At 36.9% G+C, this 21,011-nt stretch overlaps 3 protein-coding genes across 3 annotated transcripts in view; 2 read left to right on the top strand and 1 right to left on the bottom strand.

Annotated features, from left to right (window-relative positions):
- LOC107719886 (COX assembly mitochondrial protein 2 homolog) overlaps positions 1-2,679 on the bottom strand; it is a 6,458-nt gene extending 3,779 nt beyond the window's left edge. The window contains exon 1 of the mRNA XM_016527430.1: positions 2,307-2,679. The gene's annotated coding sequence lies outside the window, so the exon portion shown is untranslated. The remainder of the gene's footprint in view (positions 1-2,306) is intronic.
- A 1,512-nt stretch (positions 2,680-4,191) lies between these two features.
- LOC107719889 (centromere protein N) lies at positions 4,192-9,295 on the top strand. The gene is made up of 10 exons (XM_016527433.1): positions 4,192-4,491; positions 5,007-5,052; positions 5,154-5,213; positions 5,367-5,440; positions 5,567-5,740; positions 5,949-6,050; positions 7,851-7,905; positions 8,396-8,505; positions 8,681-8,804; positions 8,939-9,295. The coding sequence occupies exons 1-10, from the start codon at positions 4,321-4,323 to the stop codon at positions 9,058-9,060; spliced, it is 1,038 nt and encodes a 345-aa protein (XP_016382919.1). The 5' UTR covers positions 4,192-4,320; the 3' UTR covers positions 9,061-9,295.
- Positions 9,296-15,709: 6,414 nt separating this feature from the next.
- On the top strand, positions 15,710-19,942 carry LOC107719888 (ATM interactor-like). The gene is made up of 4 exons (XM_016527432.1): positions 15,710-15,988; positions 17,442-17,567; positions 17,737-17,936; positions 18,202-19,942. Exons 1-4 carry the CDS (start codon positions 15,773-15,775, stop codon positions 19,940-19,942), a joined length of 2,283 nt encoding a protein of 760 aa, XP_016382918.1. The 5' UTR covers positions 15,710-15,772.
- Positions 19,943-21,011: the final 1,069 nt, after the last annotated feature.

Genomic DNA, 21,011 nt, shown 5'->3' with positions numbered 1-21,011 from the left:
GACACTTGTGTCCAAAAAAAAAAAAAAAATCAAAGCCAAGCATCAGAGCTTCAACTCTATTTCTAAATGTATATACTCTTGAGGACTTTTCACACAGTGGTGGACAAAACACATTAATTAGAGACCATTTAATTCGTAGACTTATAGTCAGAAATGTCAGGAAAACTTGATAGTACAGTTGGCAATCTATAATATGAGCACTAGAGCTTTTATGTAAAGTAGGGTGCTGCTTTCATCCTCATCAATGACATCACAAATATGCAAAAAAGAATGCTAACCCTGGGTTTAAGACTGTACAATATGAAACGTTTATGAATATCAAGGGTTATTAGTTAACACCTAATTTGTTAACTATTTAAGTGTAAAAAGCCCATTTTGTGTCTGTAAATCATAGACTGCTTTGTTGCAAACTTACTTGCACCGTGTCACCATAAAAGTTATTATCCTCAAATACATACTAGTGCTATGTATTGTGCCAAAGACGGCACCAAAAGGCAATTTGACTCCTCCTGCAAACTAGCCAAGAAGTGCTTTTGTGTTCCAGCAACTAGTTCCCCACCTGAAAGAGTATTTAGTCCTAGTGGCAACACAGTGTAATGTCACGGAGCATCTCTTAAAACAAAAAATGTTGATTGACTTGTGTATTTGTTTATGAAAACTTATGAAACACTTGCATAATTTTACCCCAGTTGCACAGTGTAAAATAATTTCAATTTATGTTTATTTTAGTGCCAATATGTTCAAACAAATGAATTACTTCGAGAATAATGTTTATCTATCAATCCATCTATCTGATGATCATGACAAAGAAGAGATGTGATGTGAAACAAGTTGCTGTAATGGGACCATGAATGGGACACAACAGTTTGCTACGTGCTATTAATCATTTTGTCCAGCAGATGGCCACAGATACCACAAAACCTTTACAAATTATCTAAAACGATTTGCAAAGGGTTTTAAAGGGGTGATATGATGCGATTTCAATTTTTCCTTTCTCTTTGGAGTGTTACAAGCTCTTGGTGCATAAATAAGATCTGTAAAGTTGCAAAGACTAAAGTCTCAAATACAAAGAGATATTCTTTATAAAAGTTAAGTCAACCACGCCTACCTAAAACTGCCCGTTCTAACACGCCCCCACATGTCTACGTCACGATGTGGGAAGATTTGCATAACGCCGCCCAAATGTTCACGCAAAGAAAGAAGGCGTAACTTTTATTCTCGCTGTAGTTTTGTTGTTTCCGCCGCCATGTCACTACTTTGTTTGGTCTTCCAAAAGAGGACACGACTACAAGTCAGTGGTTAAGTTGTATTTACAACACTGTTCCAGAACAGTTTAACCCAAATATTCAGCTGTGTGCAGCACATTTTATGGAGGACTGTTTCCTGATCCTGGGAGAGTAGACTACAATGCCGGCTGTTCTGACTCACAGACTGTAAGTACGTTTTAATATTTAAAGGATTTGCCACTGATGATTCAAACGCGAATTTTGGGCAGTGTAGAGTAGGGCTTGTTGTTTGTTATTTCTCCGATCACAAATGCAGACATGGTTTTATGTTTACGCGGCGCAATGCAACGCAACGCGTAAAAAGACAGTATAAGTCATTATAATCAGTAATTATGTCCCCACTGGATGCAACAAATCGACGCGTTTCAGAAAGGCGGGGCATAGAGGAGAAACAATAATGTACAGTATGTGGAAAATAATGTGTTTTTTTAACCTTAAACCGCATAAACACATTTCATTACACCAAACACACAAAATAATGTTCTTTTTAGCAACATCATACGACCCCTTTAAGCACTAATCCAAATTTCTCCCAGCTACGCTAAAATGCTTTATTACCGGTAATATACTTTTAAAAGCACAAATCTGAATGGTGTATTGTGATTGATAATACTTTAAAATTGAAAGCATTACAGCATAAGGCTGCAACATAACAAATAGTGGAAATTGATCTGAACACCTTGTGAATTCTTTTTCAAAAAGAACTTGTAACAGTTCCATATATGGTGCTGTAGTGAGAGAACTTTGTTAGTAATAATGACTGGGGAAAAGTGTGGACATTTTCTTTTAAATGCGTTATAACTAATAAAGTAAGTAAAGTGACATTCAAGTACACTGTCATTACCTTTTTAAATTAATAAGTTTCGTGTTGATATGTCACACACTTTTTATACCTTTATCCATAGTTATTTTTCGGTGGTGTTAACTGTACAGATGTATCTTTTGTGTACGTTTGTTTATTATTTAAAAAAAAAAAAGCAGTCAATTACACATAGAAGTTATTAAAGATTATCAGCTCACCAATGGTCTTATAGACGTTTCGTCTGAGAACAGAGGCTGAATTGACAGCTCTGCAAATCAAGTAAATTACTCCAATCCAGCTGTTTGTTGCTCGTGAAGGGCAGCACAGTTCACGTGTTTACAGAGTGACATTCACGTGTTCACAGTGAGTCAGAAAAGTATTTTGCTCAGCTCCTCATATATATTTGATAGTCTGACAGAGATTTCAGTTATGTACGTTGTAATGCAATAACCCGTTTTAAAACCACACTATCCAACTAATTATTACGTATCATATGTGGTGCCTTCCTATGGTGCATTGCGTTCCCTTCTTCTTCTTCTTTGGAATTTTTGGCGTATTCCGCACCATAGGCACATACCGCCACCAACTGTTTATATTCATACATGGATGATAGTCCCGTCTCTATTCATATTTTATTTTATTTTATAGTTAATTTTATTTCGGGTTCACCCAAGCTGTATTTCTGGCTGCTGCGTGTTCAGCTCCCATGCAAAAAAAAAACCCAGCTTGTGTGCGTTCCCTTCCCTTCTTCTTCTTCTTTTGATGTTTTATAGCGGTTGTCAAACCAGCTTTTGGTGCATATTCCGCCACCTACTGGGAACGAGTTCCGGTAGTTCTGCCATTTACTCCTACAAACTTGCTTAATCACAGACTTTCCTTCTGCCCTGCTTAAAGTGACTGCTACGCTAATATTATCCATTTTAATTGCTTCTTTAGCCATTTTGTCTGCTGTTTCATTCCCTCGTATGCCTACATGCGCTGGTACCCATACAAATTGCACTACACTTCCCATTTGACTTATTCTATATAAAATTATGAATATCTCTATCAGTGTATCTTTCCTACATGACTGTAACGTTTTCAAGCTTGAAAGTGATGCCATTGAATCTGAACAAATTGCGTTCCCTTCACTTCTTCTTCTTCTTCTTGTTTATTCGACGAAGATGGAACACAAAGAAGATTTCTATATTCTGTTCTTTAGACCGCTATTTCTCAAGAACGTCATTAATGCTGTAATTACTTTATTAAATTCTACTCCTACCTTAAAAAAATTATATAAGGTAAATTCCAAAATGCCCAAAGTTTGCATATCTCTTATAAGTTCAGTTGTTTCCTGTTTATATTTTTTTTTACATCTAATCAAAACATGCTCAACCGTTTCCATTTCCTGACATGCATTACATAAACCAGAATTATGTTTGCCGATTATATGAAGTGTTGCATTAAGATTAATATGGTCCATTCTTAATCTAGTGTGTATATATATATATATATATATATATATAAAGTCATTCCTATTTATATTGATTTAAAAAAAAAAAAAAAAAAAAAACAGTCCTCATCCTTGTAGACCAGTCAAATTAATAGTAAATAAAATACTTTATGTCCTTGCAGACGGAAAAAAACTCACGACCTCTTACTGCTGCCAATTTAAATAATCAAAATGTATATATTTTGTTTTTTAGAAAAACAATCCTTGTATAATGTAATTGTACAACATAATTATACTAATAAAATAAAATATAAAAAAATTTTTTTTACCATTATTACAAAAAAAAAAAAAAAATTGTAATATTAATAAAAACTGATTGAGAGCATTCAAGGTCATTTAATCCGAACGATATGAACTCTGTATACAATGTTATGTTTCTTTCACTTCATAATAGAGAGCAAGATAATGCACATTAGATTAGTGTATTTAATGTTTGATTATCATTTAACGCACAAACCAGATGAAATAAATAGTGATTTCTGACAAGCTTCATCGCTGTTCTTTCTGAATAGAGCACTAAATGTGAACAGACTAAATTGTTTCATCAATATTCGTGAGGACTAATATAATAATTCTGTTGCATATGAAAGACTTTTATGTCATTGCCCGCCCGCTTTAGACCGGAACTTCCGGTTCAGATCTCCGTTTGATTTCTGGCGGTTTGTTTTGAACGTCTAAAACGCGAATGATATGATGACCATTTGTATTCATTTTTAACGTAGAACCCTTTCGTCCGTACGATGGACGCACAAGCCACATCTGTTCTAAATCGGATAATCCGGAGAATACCGAACAAAAATATAGAAAATCTTTTGAAGAAATGGAACAGTTTATCAGCAGATCAGCTGCGTGCCCTGGATTACACACGGCCCAAATGGATGATAGTGGAACATGTCATCAATTTCTGTGAGGTGAGGTAAAATCCATTAAATGGCATACTACCTCACAGATCGGTGAATACTACCGTTAATTTACCGTCTTTTTTCAGCTGATTTCCATACTGTTTGAGTCCATTTTTTAAAATAACGATTTAAAAGTATAATTTCAAATTAATGTATGTGTTCGGTGAATGCATATGACCTAATCCAAACCCAGTAACGTTAGACAGATTTCATGAAATCTTTAGCTTACGTTTTAACAGGAAAAAAAGGCAAGAAATAGGATTGTTATCCAGGATATGGTAATAGTACATTGTCATCCAGCAGACTTCTATATTATCTGCATAGCGGTGTTTTGAATTTATGATGTCGTGAATTTATGATTTAAAAAAAATAGTGAAGCAACACATTTGGAGTTGTTATTATTATTATTATTAAATTGGTTCTGGGACTCCTATCAGAACAGGCAGCGAGTTTTAGATATAGGAGTAAACGTTAACTAAAATGATTGTTTAAAATCTCTCTCTCTCTTCCTCTCCCTATTGTAGGAGAACAGACTTAACCTGAAGCACATCACTAATTTGGAAATGATCTGTGAGTAAAATTTACTTTTTTGTTAATACAAACATTTATTGTAATTTAAAAGTAAATATCTGAATTAACCCACTGAGCCTGACATTTTTTTCTTCCATTAGATCATATAGAAAACCCTGATCAAGGCACCTGGCATGCATGCCAGCTCGCTGAGGCACAGGGTAAGAGTGTTTTATTTACGCATTTCATTGTTAAATTGATTTGAGGGAATGTACAATGAGCATAGCTTGGTACATGTTAAGTGTATGGTTCTTTTGACTTGTTTAGAGAAATGAATCATTGTTTAAAGCAGTTCCTTTTCGTTTTCTCCACAGATGATGCAGTTTGTGTAGAGTTGACACAGTTTAAAGAGCAGTTTAAGGCACACTTGCAAGGGGTCATTCGGAATGTAATAACACAACTTCATTTGGCATTTAAGCTTTCAAATCCAACTAAACTTTTTTTCCATTTAAGAATTCAAAGTAGCGTCACTTAGTAGTCTATTAATTCAAAGCTTTTGATTTTGCTTTTGAAGATTTCCATTAAGATGAAGAAACATGAGGATGAGGCTATATGGATTCGGATTGCATGGGGAGACAACTTCAGCAAACCCAACCACCTTAAGCCAACTTATGTTGTGCACCACCTGCATACTTCCTATGTGTTTATATCCAACCTCATGGCCAAACATAAGATATTTCTTTGTCAGGTGACATTTGATATGTATATCCTTTTGGCTTTCCTTAGCCATCTTTTTTGGTGTGATATGTTTGTTTGTTTGTTCGACTTTGCTTTAATTTGTAGTGTATAACCAGATGTTGAGGCAACAGATATGATCAATGGAATATTTTTTTTTCTCCCCACACAAAAAAGTAAAATCTCATTTTTGTGTTTGTTTTGTTCATTCACATTCATAGGCATTAGTAATAGCCACTAAACATGGCTCTATAAAGGACGGCCACCTGAGCACCAGGAGTCTCACTGCAATGAGGGACTTACTTCTGAGACATTATCAGCAGGTAACCCATCAGGGCTTTCCAAGTGGCAAAAAATCCAAATGTGTGCTTTATTTTATAAATAAAATTTACCTTGATATTCTGCCTAATTAACTGCATGTGTTTGTTTGTATGTTTGCGTTTTCATAGTAAAGTTTATCAAAATTAACTTGTTAGTTGTGGTGATGCACTTAAACAAAAAAAATAATAATTCAAGCATATTTTTACACTATAGAATACACCACAAAGGACAAATGTTGCAGTCCGATTGATAGGGTCCCTACGCAGTGTTCACTGCTCCATATTCCCTAAGCACGGGATATCCATTGAAATTGACTTCGCTGACAATAATCGCTCATTTGGAATGGCCTGGAACGTCATCAAAGAAAGGCAATGACGGGGTCACGCAGATTATAATATAACATAAATATTGTAAATTATTTTACTTTTAAAATTAAATATACATATAAAATACATATACGATTATGTATCTAATAAATGTAGTCAAAATGTAGATGTTTAGACTGTTAACAGATTGTAGTGGTCTCATACTTTCTTTCCCACACGCAGCCTCATAACGTTACTTGAGGTAAATAAAGTCAAATAAAAATTGACAGAGCCTCAGCTGTTTCTCACCGGTTTTACTTAGTTTCACCTCGTCATACAATACAATATGCAAATGTAACATCGCCATAACCATTCATAAATACTCCAATTTGTATAATAATAACATTTATTGCAACCCCTTTCATTGCAGCCTTTAAAAAACTCTTTCAATAGCTCTCCTCCATCATTAGTTCTACTGGTGACGCGGTGCGCAATGACAGTTGGGTGATTTTCCTTCTCCACTTCCTGTTAAGTGATGAATCAATGTTCCCTTATTCCCTATGCCGTTCACAGTGCCCTTCGAACTGAACATGTTCGCTCCCTTCAGATTGAAATCTCACTTAAGATGGCGGAATACCCTGTGAAGTCCTACTTACAGTCAAATGGAACGTACCTCTGCTTTTTCACTGTCTCATTTTTAGTCCAAAGATGACATAATTTCCATTTATGTTGTTCTGCCTACTAGAAAAATAAAGTCAAATAAAAATTGACAGAGCCTCAGCTGTTTCTCACCGGTTTTACTTAGTTTCACCTCGTCATACAATACAATATGCAAATGTAACATCGCCATAACCATTCATAAATACTCCAATTTGTATAATAATAACATTTATTGCAACCCCTTTCATTGCAGCCTTTAAAAAACTCTTTCAATAGCTCTCCTCCATCATTAGTTCTACTGGTGACGCGGTGCGCAATGACAGTTGGGTGATTTTCCTTCTCCACTTCCTGTTAAGTGATGAATCAATGTTCCCTTATTCCCTATGCCGTTCACAGTGCCCTTCGAACTGAACATGTTCGCTCCCTTCAGATTGAAATCTCACTTAAGATGGCGGAATACCCTGTGAAGTCCTACTTACAGTCAAATGGAACGTACCTCTGCTTTTTCACTGTCTCATTTTTAGTCCAAAGATTACATAATTTCCATTTATGTTCTGCCTACTAGAATGTGGACATACCCTGATTACTTCCTAATGTGATTTGTCTAGTTCCAAAGATGTCAATGTCAAGAATGCATTGAAGGCAATAGTGGAGAATGAAAATATTGTTAAATTTAGAATTTTCTAAGGATTATGTTGTTTGTGATTTTTCAAAGTAACAAAGTAAATGCTTGAAAATTTCACTTGCATAATAAACATTCAACTTAGTTTATGTATTTTTATTTATTTAAAATTTAATTATTATTTATTTTTTGGTATTTTTTTTTTTTACTGATAGGTTTTCCCAAATGCACACTCAAGGATCCCACAGGAAAGAAAAACCCTTTCATCCCGTATGTACATGTTTTTATTTTTGTGTATCTTTTCATACGAATCAAAGCTGTTGATGTGAGGTGATAAATGTGGATAATCTCTCTCCACAAAGAAGTGAGATGCTATAGATAGAGATAGAAAATGATAATGATAAATGAGATAGAAAACTTGTATTAATTTGCAATGAGAGCTTTAGGATCATGAACCAAGGCATAAATTAAAAGCACACTAGATATAAGTTTATAACTATAATAGAGCATTCCAGTCAGATATCAGATTTAAATACTATAATAACATTTGTTCATAACAGATTGCCCTCATTACATTTTGCGGAACTTGTGTTGTGTTAGCAGACATTCTTATTTAAATTCATCACTGTGCTATGCTTTGCTATTGTGAAAGCAGTGAGTGGATAGATGTAATATATCCTTGAGTTATATCCTGTGATATAACTTAACTATAATTAATCTATGTAGTTTTGTTGGTCTTTCCTTGTCTTTTTTTTTACAGATCCCTGTATTGGAAAGGAACACAGTGACCATGAAGAGATGAGACATCAGATGTCCTGTGAGGCATTTGGACACAGCCCTTCACCAAAGCTAGAAACAGCAGTGTATAGAGTGAGTGTGTAAACTGCTGATCTCACATAACCACCTTTAGATTGAATATCAGTAGTTTATTTGTTATATAAAATTACATGTATTTCATTTCAACTAACCACAACAAACAAGCCTAAACAAGCCTCTTGAAATTCATAAATGGGCTTTACTACACGGATCCTCTGTTTTCTCCTAGCTTGAGACCAGGTACAGGGGAAATGGCAACCACACCCTCAGTGACAGAGAGGAGTTCTTCAGAGGGGTGGTCAGGTTCTCAAGCAGCAGTCTGCTAGATTCCTTGCGCCACTGTGTTGCTTCAGGTGAGAGGTGACAGAAACCTTTCACTTGACAGAAGTCAAAATTGTCTGAAATTGCCTATGCTTCCCACTCGGGCCCTCAGCTTTTGTTTTTTGCTTCACTGCAGTTAATAAAGTATTTCTTTTTCTTTTGGCAGGCATGGCTGAAGGTCCAGTTACTCCGCTATTGTCAGCCATCACTCAGAGAGGAAGGAATTATTTTGTGATCACAGACAAAGGCCCTGGTGTTTCCAGCCAAGCATCAGCACCGAGAGCCTGATCACAACAGACATTGTAGAGAAAGATCAATTCAACCGGGATGTGCATACATGAGAATATATATTTTGCATCCTGCAAACCAAAAAAACATTAGAGTAGTCATGTGTATAGTCTATCAGTGTCATAAGAGGACGCGTCTGAGACGGCTGTAATGATCACTGATCCAGCAAGGAGAGACAAAATGTTTTTACAGTTAACCTTGGTAATACAGCATGTATTATTTTTAGTATCATTTGAGCATGGTTTGAATAAAGGTTTTGATATAAAAAAACAAAGTTTTCCACCAATTTTTTTGTGTATGTCTAAAAAACTTTGACAAATTTTCTTGCTTCATGCAACCAGTCAATATTGCATGACAGGATTCAATAATAAATGTTGACCATGGAAATTCAAATTTGATTCACACTTGCTATTTTGTAAGCATGAATACTTATTTTGCAATACCACATTTTTTGGCTAAAATAAAACTGGTAGCATCAAAGAAAAGCAAATCTGAAAGCCTCTGACATTGTCTGAAGATTTGCTTTTGTTCTATAAAAGAGAACGTGTTGAAAATACACTAAACCTGTATATCAACAGAATTTTCTGGGGCCTTTTATGAGCCAGCACCAATTAATGGAGTGAACTACTTTATGGAGGACTAGAAATGCTACTTAAAAATTAAATCAAGAAATAAATCATCAACTTAATTCAAACAAAAATTGCAAGATTTTGCATAATCATAATTAAATGTAAATTAATATATCAATATATATGTGAAAACATAAGGTCTGTTTTGAGGGCAAGTACCACAGAGAAAAGATGAATGTCAAGTTTGATTTCTTTCAGTTTTGTTAGATTGAATCTCTGAAACGCTATATAAATAAAAGGTGACGACTTGAAAGCAGGGGGAAAAAGTTAGGTTATAGTTAAGTTATAATAAATAACAAACAGGGTTTAAGGAATAATATTAGTTGCATAGGCATATGCTTTAACACTCAGACCAGCACAAATACAAACAGCAGTTGCTATACCAAAGCTCCACAAAAAAAAAAAAAAACATTCAGTAAAAAGTGCAAGTCAGAAGTACTTTCTCACTCAGATGCATAGGTGGAGGGTGAACCAACTCTAGGGTAAGGCTAAAAGTAGCCTAATAACTCACATCACAAACCCATCATTTTAGGCATGTACCAGATGGGTGTCATGTCATAAAATATTTTAATATGACTGAAACTGTATTTAACGTGATCACAATTTAATTAAAAAAAATAAACATTGTAAGTTACACTTTCATTTTCACATGCAAGCAGCGAATAAAATATAGGTACAGGAAGCAAGAAAAGAACATTTGAATGATCAAAGAACCTTATGACTGACTTCAGTCTAGCCAGAGTTTAAGCACTCTCAAGAACTCCCATTATAATCAGTGAAGCTGTCTACACTGTCAAATGAATCTCTTACTTGCATTGGTCCGTGGTGTACCTTTTGATGAGAGAATTTAGGAGAGTGCAGAATTCATTCAGTGAGGGCGCACTGAACAAAACTCCAGCGTTTCAGGATGACTCATCTGAAAGTCTCGATTGGCCGTTGCATTCATAATGTCAACACAGTCGTGTGTGATTGGTTATAATGCGCAACTCAACGCAAAAAAAAAAAAAAGCAGCATGAGCAGATCTAAATTTAATGGTGCATTAATTGACACTTTTCATTTCGTTTTCACTTCATTTTACTCCACCTCAAAAAAAAAAAAAAACATGCTTGCTTACACAGGACAACAGCAATCCAATTTTGTAACTGTAGTTTTTTTTTTTTACAAACAACACTCTGTTTATTAATGTTTTAATGTACAGTTGTGTAGTTTTGGGGGAATTTATGGTATTTTTTATTTGCTTGAATTTGTCAATATATATAAGCACGCACGTCCTCTCTGTGTATACAAAACCACGCTGTTGTAGCACATGCAGAATGAGACTTGGCATTGTCTTAATCTAATAACCAAGAGCGTCCCATTAAAGATGTCATCTTGATGGCAGAATATGTCTCTGCACAATCCCAATTTCTGCCATGTCAATGGAACCTTCGCACATACATGTATGCTAGTCATCCATGATGTTTGCTCTGCTACACCCCCATACCATGACAGACGTTTGCTTTATATCTGTCGCTTATGAAAGTCTAGATGGTCCATTTGGTTTTTGGGACTGGGAACTCGACATCTATTTTTCCTAGAAACAAGTTGAAATGGGGAAAACACATTTCCCCCAGTATTTTTGATTATCTGAAAGGAGCTCTGGCCCAGAGAAACCGGCGGCATCACTGCATAGAATTGACGTATAGACGTATACATTTCTTGATGCAGCAGCAGATTTTTCTGGATTCTTTTTTCAATCAAATAAAAGTTAATGAAATTTAACAAATCTCAGATTTTTTATTTAATTGCATTTTACAAAACAGCTTTTACTGATTTGGGGTTGTACAACAGCTGCAATAAATGAATTTTATGTCCTCCAGGAAATTCATAAATGTAACTGTTTGACATTGCCTCTTTTCTCTCCCAGCAACATAATTTTAGTGAAAAAAATTAAATTTCATAATTTGTAGTTTAATAACCTAGATGTCTTCTTTCTTCTTCTCTTTTTACACTACCTATCTTCCCAACTCCTTTTACAAAGAGCTTATGTCATTCAGCGCCTCTAAGAATATGATCACCAAGCCATTTTGTCCACAGAATGGCCATCTATAGGCATATGCTTCTGCCAAGATAGTCATTTCACATACTGCACAGAACACCAGATATTCCACGCGAGTCTGACAAGTTCCTCTGAGCGGCCAGACATGTGAATACCACAACCCAGGTTGTGAATCCAAGCCTTTGCTTGTAAGAGGACATTGGCCAAAGGGGAGCTTACAGCAGCTCCATCATCTCAGTAAAACAGGTCAATGTCTACTTTGCTCAAGTCCTTAACTCTGTTTAAGAGTGCAGCCTCTATTACCACAATATCACAACTCAGTGTGAGGTTTGTATCGCAAACAAGATGCATTGCCGGTATGAACTGAGATAGCAGTTGGAGAATTGAGCGCATGTGTTTGACCTTGAGGTGCATCCCCATTATTACCAAGTCAAGCTTAATTCTTAAATATGTATATACTGGCTTGGAGCCAGACTGCTTTTCCCTGTGTTCGCTACATTCTAAAACTGTGTTACTAATAGACAACCATCAAGTTTAATAAACAGACTCTGCTCATTTCAGTAGGGGGAGTACTGTGTTTGTGAATGTGCTAATGTTTGAAGAAAACTTCAAACTAATAGGCCATACCTCTGAATCAGACCTCATGAAAGTGTGCAGCATTTCACAAACATGTCCCCTGGATGTGTGTGGAAAATAATTATGTCTGAGAGATCATTCTGTGCTGGTGCTCTGACAATGGCTGTTTCTATTAAACACAGAGTGGAGGGTCATGGAGCCTTTGCTTGAATGAATAATGAAACAAATGTTTTCTAACTTGTGTGTTAGTGATCACATTATCGTGTATGTTTTTTTCACATTATGGTTCACTTTTGTTGCAGTTTCTACTTTGAAACCTTTACAGCCTTTCAGAATATTTTGTTTTTGATAGGAGGAAATATTCTATAATCTTTTGACATTTTAGTGATGTTGCTCAATTTGTGCACTCTCAGGGCTGGGTTGCGGCAGGAAGGGCATCCTGTGTAAAACATGTGCCAAATCGGTTGTGCGGATCACTCCGCCGTGGCGACCCCTGATAAAAGGAGCAAGCCGAAGGAAGAGAGAGAGTGATGCTGCTCACTTCTGTTGTATACGTTGGGCTCTATTGCTGTATGTTATCAGCAACTTGTGATGGGTAGTGGCTGCTCAACTGGACCCTTTCCACAGACTGCAATGATGTGTTTCAATCTCTACAGCATCGTAAATCCTGCAAAAAATTTATTATTTTATTTTATGTGTGCACATTTATGACACTGTTCTTTGTATTATATTACCTGCATGTTTATACATAATGCTGTTGCTGTGGGAGTGACGGTAAATTTGGCATCGCTCTCTCTTCTGGATTGTTCTCTCTTCTGCATGTCTCTCTATTTTTTCCTCTTTTTTTGAAAGTCGTGAAATCACTATTGTGGAGTTTTTCTTTTGCTATATAAGCAAATGGTAATGCAAGAAGATATACCTGATGTAGTGTCCCGTTCACTGCTATAGACGTTTACCCAATTATGACAACTTCTGCTTCTGAGAAACCCAGAATGGCTCGTCCAAGCTGCACGCTTCTGTTATGGGGTCCCAAAGCTGTGAGATTGATGGATGATCCACAAAGAAATGGTATTATAATAAAGTGTACATAAATCTTTTATCTCAACATGCTTATTTCTAATGAGTAATGAGATGGACATGTTTTATTTCAGACACAGCAATCAACCTTCAGAGTGTGTAGGCAAGAGTGAAGCTTTGAGGCAGTGACATCTTGTGGTTTGACCAAATAAAATACATGAGATGGATGTAGACTTTGAGTAGTGCAACTGAAATAGGATATGAATGACTTAGAGGTGGGCAATATGGCAATATGACCAAAATCATAAGGGATAAAGCTAGCTGTGCATTAAACTACTTTATTGCACAACATGGAGGCCAAGAACCTCAGCAGAGTGCATTAAAATTGTTTAATAATGCTAGCCGCGCATTATCCCGCTAATACCATGGTAATTTGGCAGTATAGACAAGTTAAAGCTGTCAATGATGTTTCCAGTACAATATTTGACTATAAGGGTAAAAATGGCGGTTATTTTCATCAGCTATGGCTCGTTAGCTCTAGCACTTTGCCCGCTTCAAATCAGACACAGAGATTAAGTAGTGCGGCCCCAGATAGCACACATACGTCAGCAAAATGTCTGTTAAAGATCGCTTCATCTTGGAAAGCATCTGCTGTGTACAAACATCTTATAGACATCTTTAAGATGTCAGTTTTACATACATTCTAAATCATAAACATCTTAAAAACATTTTCTAAACATCTGTTTGACATCTGATTGGAAACATCCTGTAGACGTATTGCAGATGAGCAAAGCAGTCTAAAAAATACATCTTGCAGATGTAAATGCAGATGTCAAATAGACATCTCTGTGATAGACATGTGCTATCAGGGGTATTTATTTGAATGAATGAATTATAACATTTATTTGAATTATGGAGAGATGGAGAGAGAGAGAGATGACAGTTGTGTGTGTGTGTGCGTACGTGCGTGTGTGTGTGTGTTTGTGTGCGTGAATTGCATCTGTGCGTCTCTCTCTACAAACAATGAAGTTGTGAGTTTTGTTACTTAAACAGCGATTTTACTTACATTTTGCTGAGGATGCAGCAATCTGTCTAAGCTTTTTTTTTTTTTTTATAAAAGTCACGGGGCAGTGTTGACAACAAGTTTCTGTACTCCTGAATGTTTCTTTGTCTCTTCTCTCTCTCTCTCTCTCTCTCTCTCTCTCTCTATCTCCGGCTATGACAAATATTTTTAAACTCTATTTTAAAAGTCATTAAAACCCTGTATCACAATGTCATTAGCTCAGTTCAATTAGCTTTTGGGACAACAAAACTACATTTAATATTATTAGCCTATCACAAAAAACCTAGTATCATCCTCATTGTCCCACTGATTTTCCAAAGGTTAAGGTCAGATGAACAAATAAAAGTATATAAAGTGTAACACTGGTTGTAAAAATTGTTTGATATTGAATATATACAGAGAGAAAAAAAATCACCTGTTGTACAACAGCTTTATGTCAGCAAAATTATACTTTTCAGTTCTAGGGTACAAAAAGAATTCCCTGAATATCAGTGTTGATTATTATTCTGTGTTTATTATAATTAGGCCTATATTATTATATTTACTCTACCATTCAAATGTTTGGGGTCAGTCAGTAGCGTGCTTAGGCACCATGCAAACCACACAATTGCGTGGGGCCCCCCACACACAGTTCTGTCTCACAGTTCTGACCTTATTTCAAGCAGTTGCAAGTTTATATCACACACTTTTGACTTTATAACTTTTCTACTGTGCTTCTTGTGTGTTGGGCTACTATGTGCCCAACAATGTTTAATTCCTGTCTTACGTTGTAAATGTGCATTTATAGTGTTAATAATGAGTTCTATTTAAATAATTTCAAATAATTAACTTTTTTATTCACATTTATATTTCTATATCAATCTTTCTGTTAATCAAAAACCCTGATGATAGTATCGTGTTATATATAGTGTCTGAATGCTAGACAATATACGTTGTTCTGTCTACACTGGACGCGTGCCAAGCCACCGACTGTAAATGGGTTTCCCGTCCTATTTCTGACATACTCCACGCGCCTGAGCTACCGACAACTGGCCATTTGATGTAACGTTATCCAAGTAACGGTATAGACACAATGTTAAAATGTTGCATACTTTTGCAAGTAGTTTCAGTAAGTTTCAGCTCATAAACCTTTGGTGCAAACTCCTCTCAAACACAAATGCTAACAAATGTTAAGGTAATACATATATAATACAAATTATGTACACCCAGCGACACATTGGCGTTGCGTGTGGGCGTGTACTGTACTTGCTTTCTATGCGTCTTCCGGAAGCAAATGTTTGTTTAGACTGTCAGAGCCGTTTTCTCAACGGTTCTGGACTGTCTGTGGTAAGTTGGTTGCTATGCGACGTGTCCCGGAAGTAAATGTCTGCGTTGTGGTGCGTTGAATCATGGCTGCATCAACAGTAAACGGTAATAGCCGTCACAAAAGGCAAAAATGCAGCAAGAAGCTGCCTTTACAAGACAGAGAGATTATCAAACCCTCCATAACAGAGCTCACCAAAGAAGTGCGGACCAACATCCTCTGTACGGTGGAAGGATGTGGGAAGATTCTGCCTAACACTCCAGCACTCAACATGCATCTGGTCAAGTCCCACAGAATCAAGGTAAAACACTACATCATAACCATGCTACATTTGTTATTTAATGTTTTAACTTCAGTTCTGCTTCATTTTACAGGATGAGTCTTATTTCACTTCTATCTTGACTTTTTATCAGTCCATTATGTATGTCTATATATATATTTTTCTGATTCTGACTGAGAATCAGTTTAAAACATTTTATCCTACTCTAAACATATAGCTATATAACATGCACCAGATTTGCCATATAACAAATATAACCATATAACGACTTTTTACTTTAAGTTAGTTAAATACAATTAATCTATATAAACCCCAGATAGGAAATATTTCTTAAATTATTGTGCTTGACTTCGAGTGCTATAATATAAAGAGAAACCTCACTGTCAGAGCTATTCTGGGGATGTTAAGCATCTCCTTATCAGCTTTTTTGCCAGCTCTTAGCTGGAATTGGCAATGTATTGAATAAGGGCTGTTTGCCAGGCATGGATTCAGATTTCTGAAGTCTTTGTGGCACTGAGGAGGAAGATCTATTGTCAACATGGTGTTAAAACTCTGGGTTGGAAGTCTTGCTAATTTCATGCTTTTTTTGACATAAAAATATTATTTTCTAATTGTTGCATCCCTCTGCGTATAAACACAGGCTACAAAGAAATCTGGTGTCTGTCTATTTGCTGTGCATCATGAGAAAGCAGTGTACTGTTGTTGTTCTTCTTGCAACCCGTTGATGAAAAAATACCAAGTCTGACCTGACCATTCAGACTGAAAAGTATCAAAGGAGTAGTTCATCCAAAAATGATAATTCTTTCATCATTTACTTACTCTCATGCTGTTTTATTTATGTTTTTCTGTCTTCTGTGGGAAAATTAAAATATTTGAAAAAATCTCTTCTTCTGAATATGATCGCTTGTTATGATTAAAACGGACCAACATTTGATGAAAATGAATGATGGTGCTAACACTGAGGCATCACGTCACTAATGCCTCAAACTGTTGCGCTCATACCATCACAACTTAGATTTTTCTTCCTCAGGAACACAATTTATCTGCCTGAGGTTATTTCTCTGTTTGTTTGTCCATGCTTTGGATTTCATTATGTTCAGTGACCCACACTGAGTGGATTATTCTCCTCAGGGTCAATGCGATGGCTTTTCATAAGTGTGTATCTCCTATTCCCATAGTGTGTTTCTTATTGAAAGGGAATGTCTCAGATTAGTATGTAACCTTGGTTCCCTGAGTAGGGAACAAGATGTTGCATTGCTTTCTATTCTTCTCAGTTTTTAGTATGGTCTACTTGATAGAAAAATCTGAGTTGTGATTCTCATAGCTACAGATGCAGCATCTCATTCTGTATACAGGGAATAAAGATTACAGACAGAACCAAGATGTTTTCTTGCTACTTGCACAAAAAAACATATTCTTATTGCTTTTTGTCATCTTTTAAAGCTGTTTCTCACTATATTTATTTTGATTTCAGGAGGGGCTGGTCAACCCTACAATTAGAAAGGACATTAAGGAATCACAAAAGCTCTACTGTTGCCCAATAGAAGGCTGCCCAAGAGGACCAAACAGACCCTTTTCTCAGTTTTCGCTTGTTAAACAGGTATTTGCCATTGCTATTTGTCTGGAGGTTGATTTTTTTTTTCTGTATTGTTATTTTGGTAAACTGACACTAATTCATTTTTTATTCTTTTCTAGAACTTGATATATAATTTATGTCCTGCTAGGAAAACAGCTGACTAACATGTTTCCTAATCTTACTAATGGTGTAGCACTTTATGAAGATGCACGCAGAAAAGAAGCACAAGTGTTTGAAGTGCAGTAATGGCTACAGCACTGAGTGGGACCTGCGGAGACATGTTGAGGATTGTGGGAGGACATACAGCTGTACATGTGGTTGTCCTTATGCCAGTAGAGCAGCACTGCTGTCTCATATCTACAGAACAGGCCACGAGGTTCCCAAAGAGCACAGGTACTAATTTTATCTGGATAAGAGTTAAAACTGGTTTTGTGGTGGTAAATTTTGCAATAGGAAAACATAAAAAGAGCATAGTAAATTTTCCACCTTGGCTTGCTTAAATCATAATACTAATATCTTCTTTCAAATATATAGCATGTCTGAACTAGGATAATATGTGGCTCAGGACAGTCACTGCGTCTTTCATTGCTAACTTATATCCCAGTGTAAGGTTGTTAATCATACTGTACGTCTTATTAAAATGCAATGTTTGTCTTAGGTATCCGCCAGTGAAGAAGAGGAAAATGGAAATATTGTCAAGCAGTACAACAAATTTTATGCCTGATGAACTAATAAATGAAATTCGAGACTGTAAGAAAAAGCTCAGCGAAGGAGCAGTCCCTACCATATTCGTCTCTGGAACCTCGGACACAGCACAACACAACACTAACCACCCCAAACACACCCAGAAGCTCCTTCTCCCAAAGCCCAAAGTGGCCCTAGTCAACGTTCCTATTATGCAGTTCACCCACCTGCCTGTTCTCCTACCCTCTGCGGAAAGTAGTGCCTTGAGGTCATTGGTCTTGTCTGTGGATGCACAAGGGTCCGTAAGCACTGTGCATATTTTGTCACCGCAGGTCGGCACAGTGGTGCCTGATCTGAACAATAAGACTTTCAAAGAGGCCTTTCCTGTACATACATCAAGCCCAGAAACAATTAGCACAGGAGTACAGGTCAATCCTGAAAGTCAAGCCACTGTGGGAGATCCAGTGGATCTTGGATCCAAAAACAAAAGCACTTCAACAAACATTCAAACTGACATATCATATCTCAACAAAGGGATGGATGCTGGACCATTGACTGTTTCCCCCTGCTGTGAGGCCTCGGTGTCCTCTTGCTCTCAGACAGACATCAGCGTAAGCGCTCAGATTCAGCTGCCTGTTAATGTGCAAACCCAGACACTACCCTCACGAATCAAAGCCACATTTTCCATTGGAGCGCAGACAGATGTTTTCAGTTTCTCTTCCTTTAATGTGACCCGAGAAACACAAACGAGCTGTTCTGCAGACCCAGTGGATGAAAGCCAAATGGACCAAGCAATGTGCACAAATCTTTTCGATACTGATACTTTCAGTGTCTCCACTCAGACTGCAGAGGCTGACGCACATTTCAGAACCAGTGGTTTAGAAGATCCTCTGACCAGCACTGGAGCTGGGCTTTTTGAGGACAAGACTGCTGCCTCCATGTGTTTTGGGGCCCAGACGGACATTTTGCACCAAAACACAGTAGCAGACAACCAGACTCAGACCATGATACTTTTCCGTGACCTTGAGAATATACTTTCTGACAGCATGACTGGGGCAGCTTCAAGCTGTTCTTCGGGTTTAGTTGCTATGCATGAACCGCATCACACTGGTATTGACTTTGACTTTGAAGAGTTCCTTAATGCGACACACATTCAGACGCAGACAGAAGAAAGTGGTTTAAACAGTCTGAACACAGAGACAACTTTGGAACTCCTAGACATTGAGACACAGACTGACTTCCTGCTCTTCGACAACCTTGGTAATGGGCACAACAGTGACGTTGGAACAAGGGTGCAACCAAGTGATCTGGAGCTTGAGATGTTTGACACTCAGACCCAGACAGACCTTAACTTCTTGCTAGACACGGGTGGGCACATGCCCCTTGGCAGTATCCTCAGACAGTCTAGTTTCAGCATGAGCACAGAGTCCTCAGACACCGAAACACAGACCGATGTCAGGCCTGCTCCACTTTCTCTGCCTTGCTCCCATGATGGCCAGGTGAGGCTCAGCACTGCTGAAACCCAGACCATCTCCAGTTCCTTTCAGAGCCTTGGCCACCTCTTCCACACGACCAACGAGACCCAAACAGCAGTGGATGACTTCCTTTCAGCAGACTTGGCCTGGAACATGGAGTCTCACTTTAGCTCGGTGGAAACCCAAACGTGTGAGGAGCTCATCTCACTATTTCAACACAATGAGAAAGCCAAAAGCTAAAGGCTCCATCATTATGTGACCTAAATCAACCAAATCACCTTTGAAGGAGTCAATCCTAGTATCTCCCTCAGCAAGGGTGGCAGAACTTCAAAACAGTTCCTCACAACCATCTAGAGCTCAATCTGTCAGGTAATAATTGTGTGTGTAATCGCAGACTTTTATTTTAGACACAAGTCCACAATAAGGTATTGCATATACCCAAGTCTAAGGATGTATAAGTATACCTTTGCAGCACTTTATCGCCTCACTATTAATGATCAACATATATTGGTAGTCCTTAAAGTATTTTGTTTGTTGTAGTAGGTCAGGTCAGAGCCTCTTGTGGCAATGTGTAGTAAGTTCGTACTGATGTTACTCAGAAATCAGACAGAAATTATAAACATTCATTCCACAAATAAAATGCATTATCTCGTAGGTATACTTTCTAGTCTGATATTGTTTAGATGTCTTGAGTCTTATTGTCTTTGTACATGCTGTGTTTTTTTTAAACTTGGGCTGTTTGTTTGCATCGTGGTATAGAAAAAAAGTGTTACATTTAATAGTGCAATGCTCTAGACCCATCTAATAGCCACTGTGAGTATATTTAGGTCTTGAATCATTACAATTCATGCAAATATTTCTTGCTGACTGTTATGTCATAATTTAAGTTACATAACATCCTAAATCAGTTGAATTTGCATCTTATGCATGTTTCAGACATCACATTTCCTTCAAAAGCAGTGCTGAGGATTTGTTCCTGTTTACTGTGATTTGCATTCTGTACTGTGAGTAAATTCAAATACGCAAATCACAAATGTTTACTGTAAAACAAAACCTTTAATATTTCTTTGAAAGCAAGTATCAATTTTGATGGAATATGTTCATCCCTCCTTACGATTTTAAGTAACTGTTTACACATACTGTATAAACCTTTTGTTGATGCCTTCATTTAAGTGTTGTTCATATGCTTTTGGCTGAGATAATGAAATCACAGTGCTGCTTAATGGAGGAGATTTAGAATGGATGTCCTTTGTGTTTTTATCTTGGAATAAACACTGCAAGTAAATACATGTTAATTTTGTGTAGGCAA

The sequence above is a fragment of the Sinocyclocheilus rhinocerous genome, unplaced genomic scaffold (genome assembly GCF_001515625.1).
Source record: "Sinocyclocheilus rhinocerous isolate Xijiao unplaced genomic scaffold, SAMN03320098_v1.1 scaffold1593, whole genome shotgun sequence".
Classification (NCBI taxonomy): domain Eukaryota; kingdom Metazoa; phylum Chordata; class Actinopteri; order Cypriniformes; family Cyprinidae; genus Sinocyclocheilus; species Sinocyclocheilus rhinocerous.
Note: the sequence above shows the minus strand (reverse complement) of the source record. Positions and strands in the feature narration are given on the sequence as shown.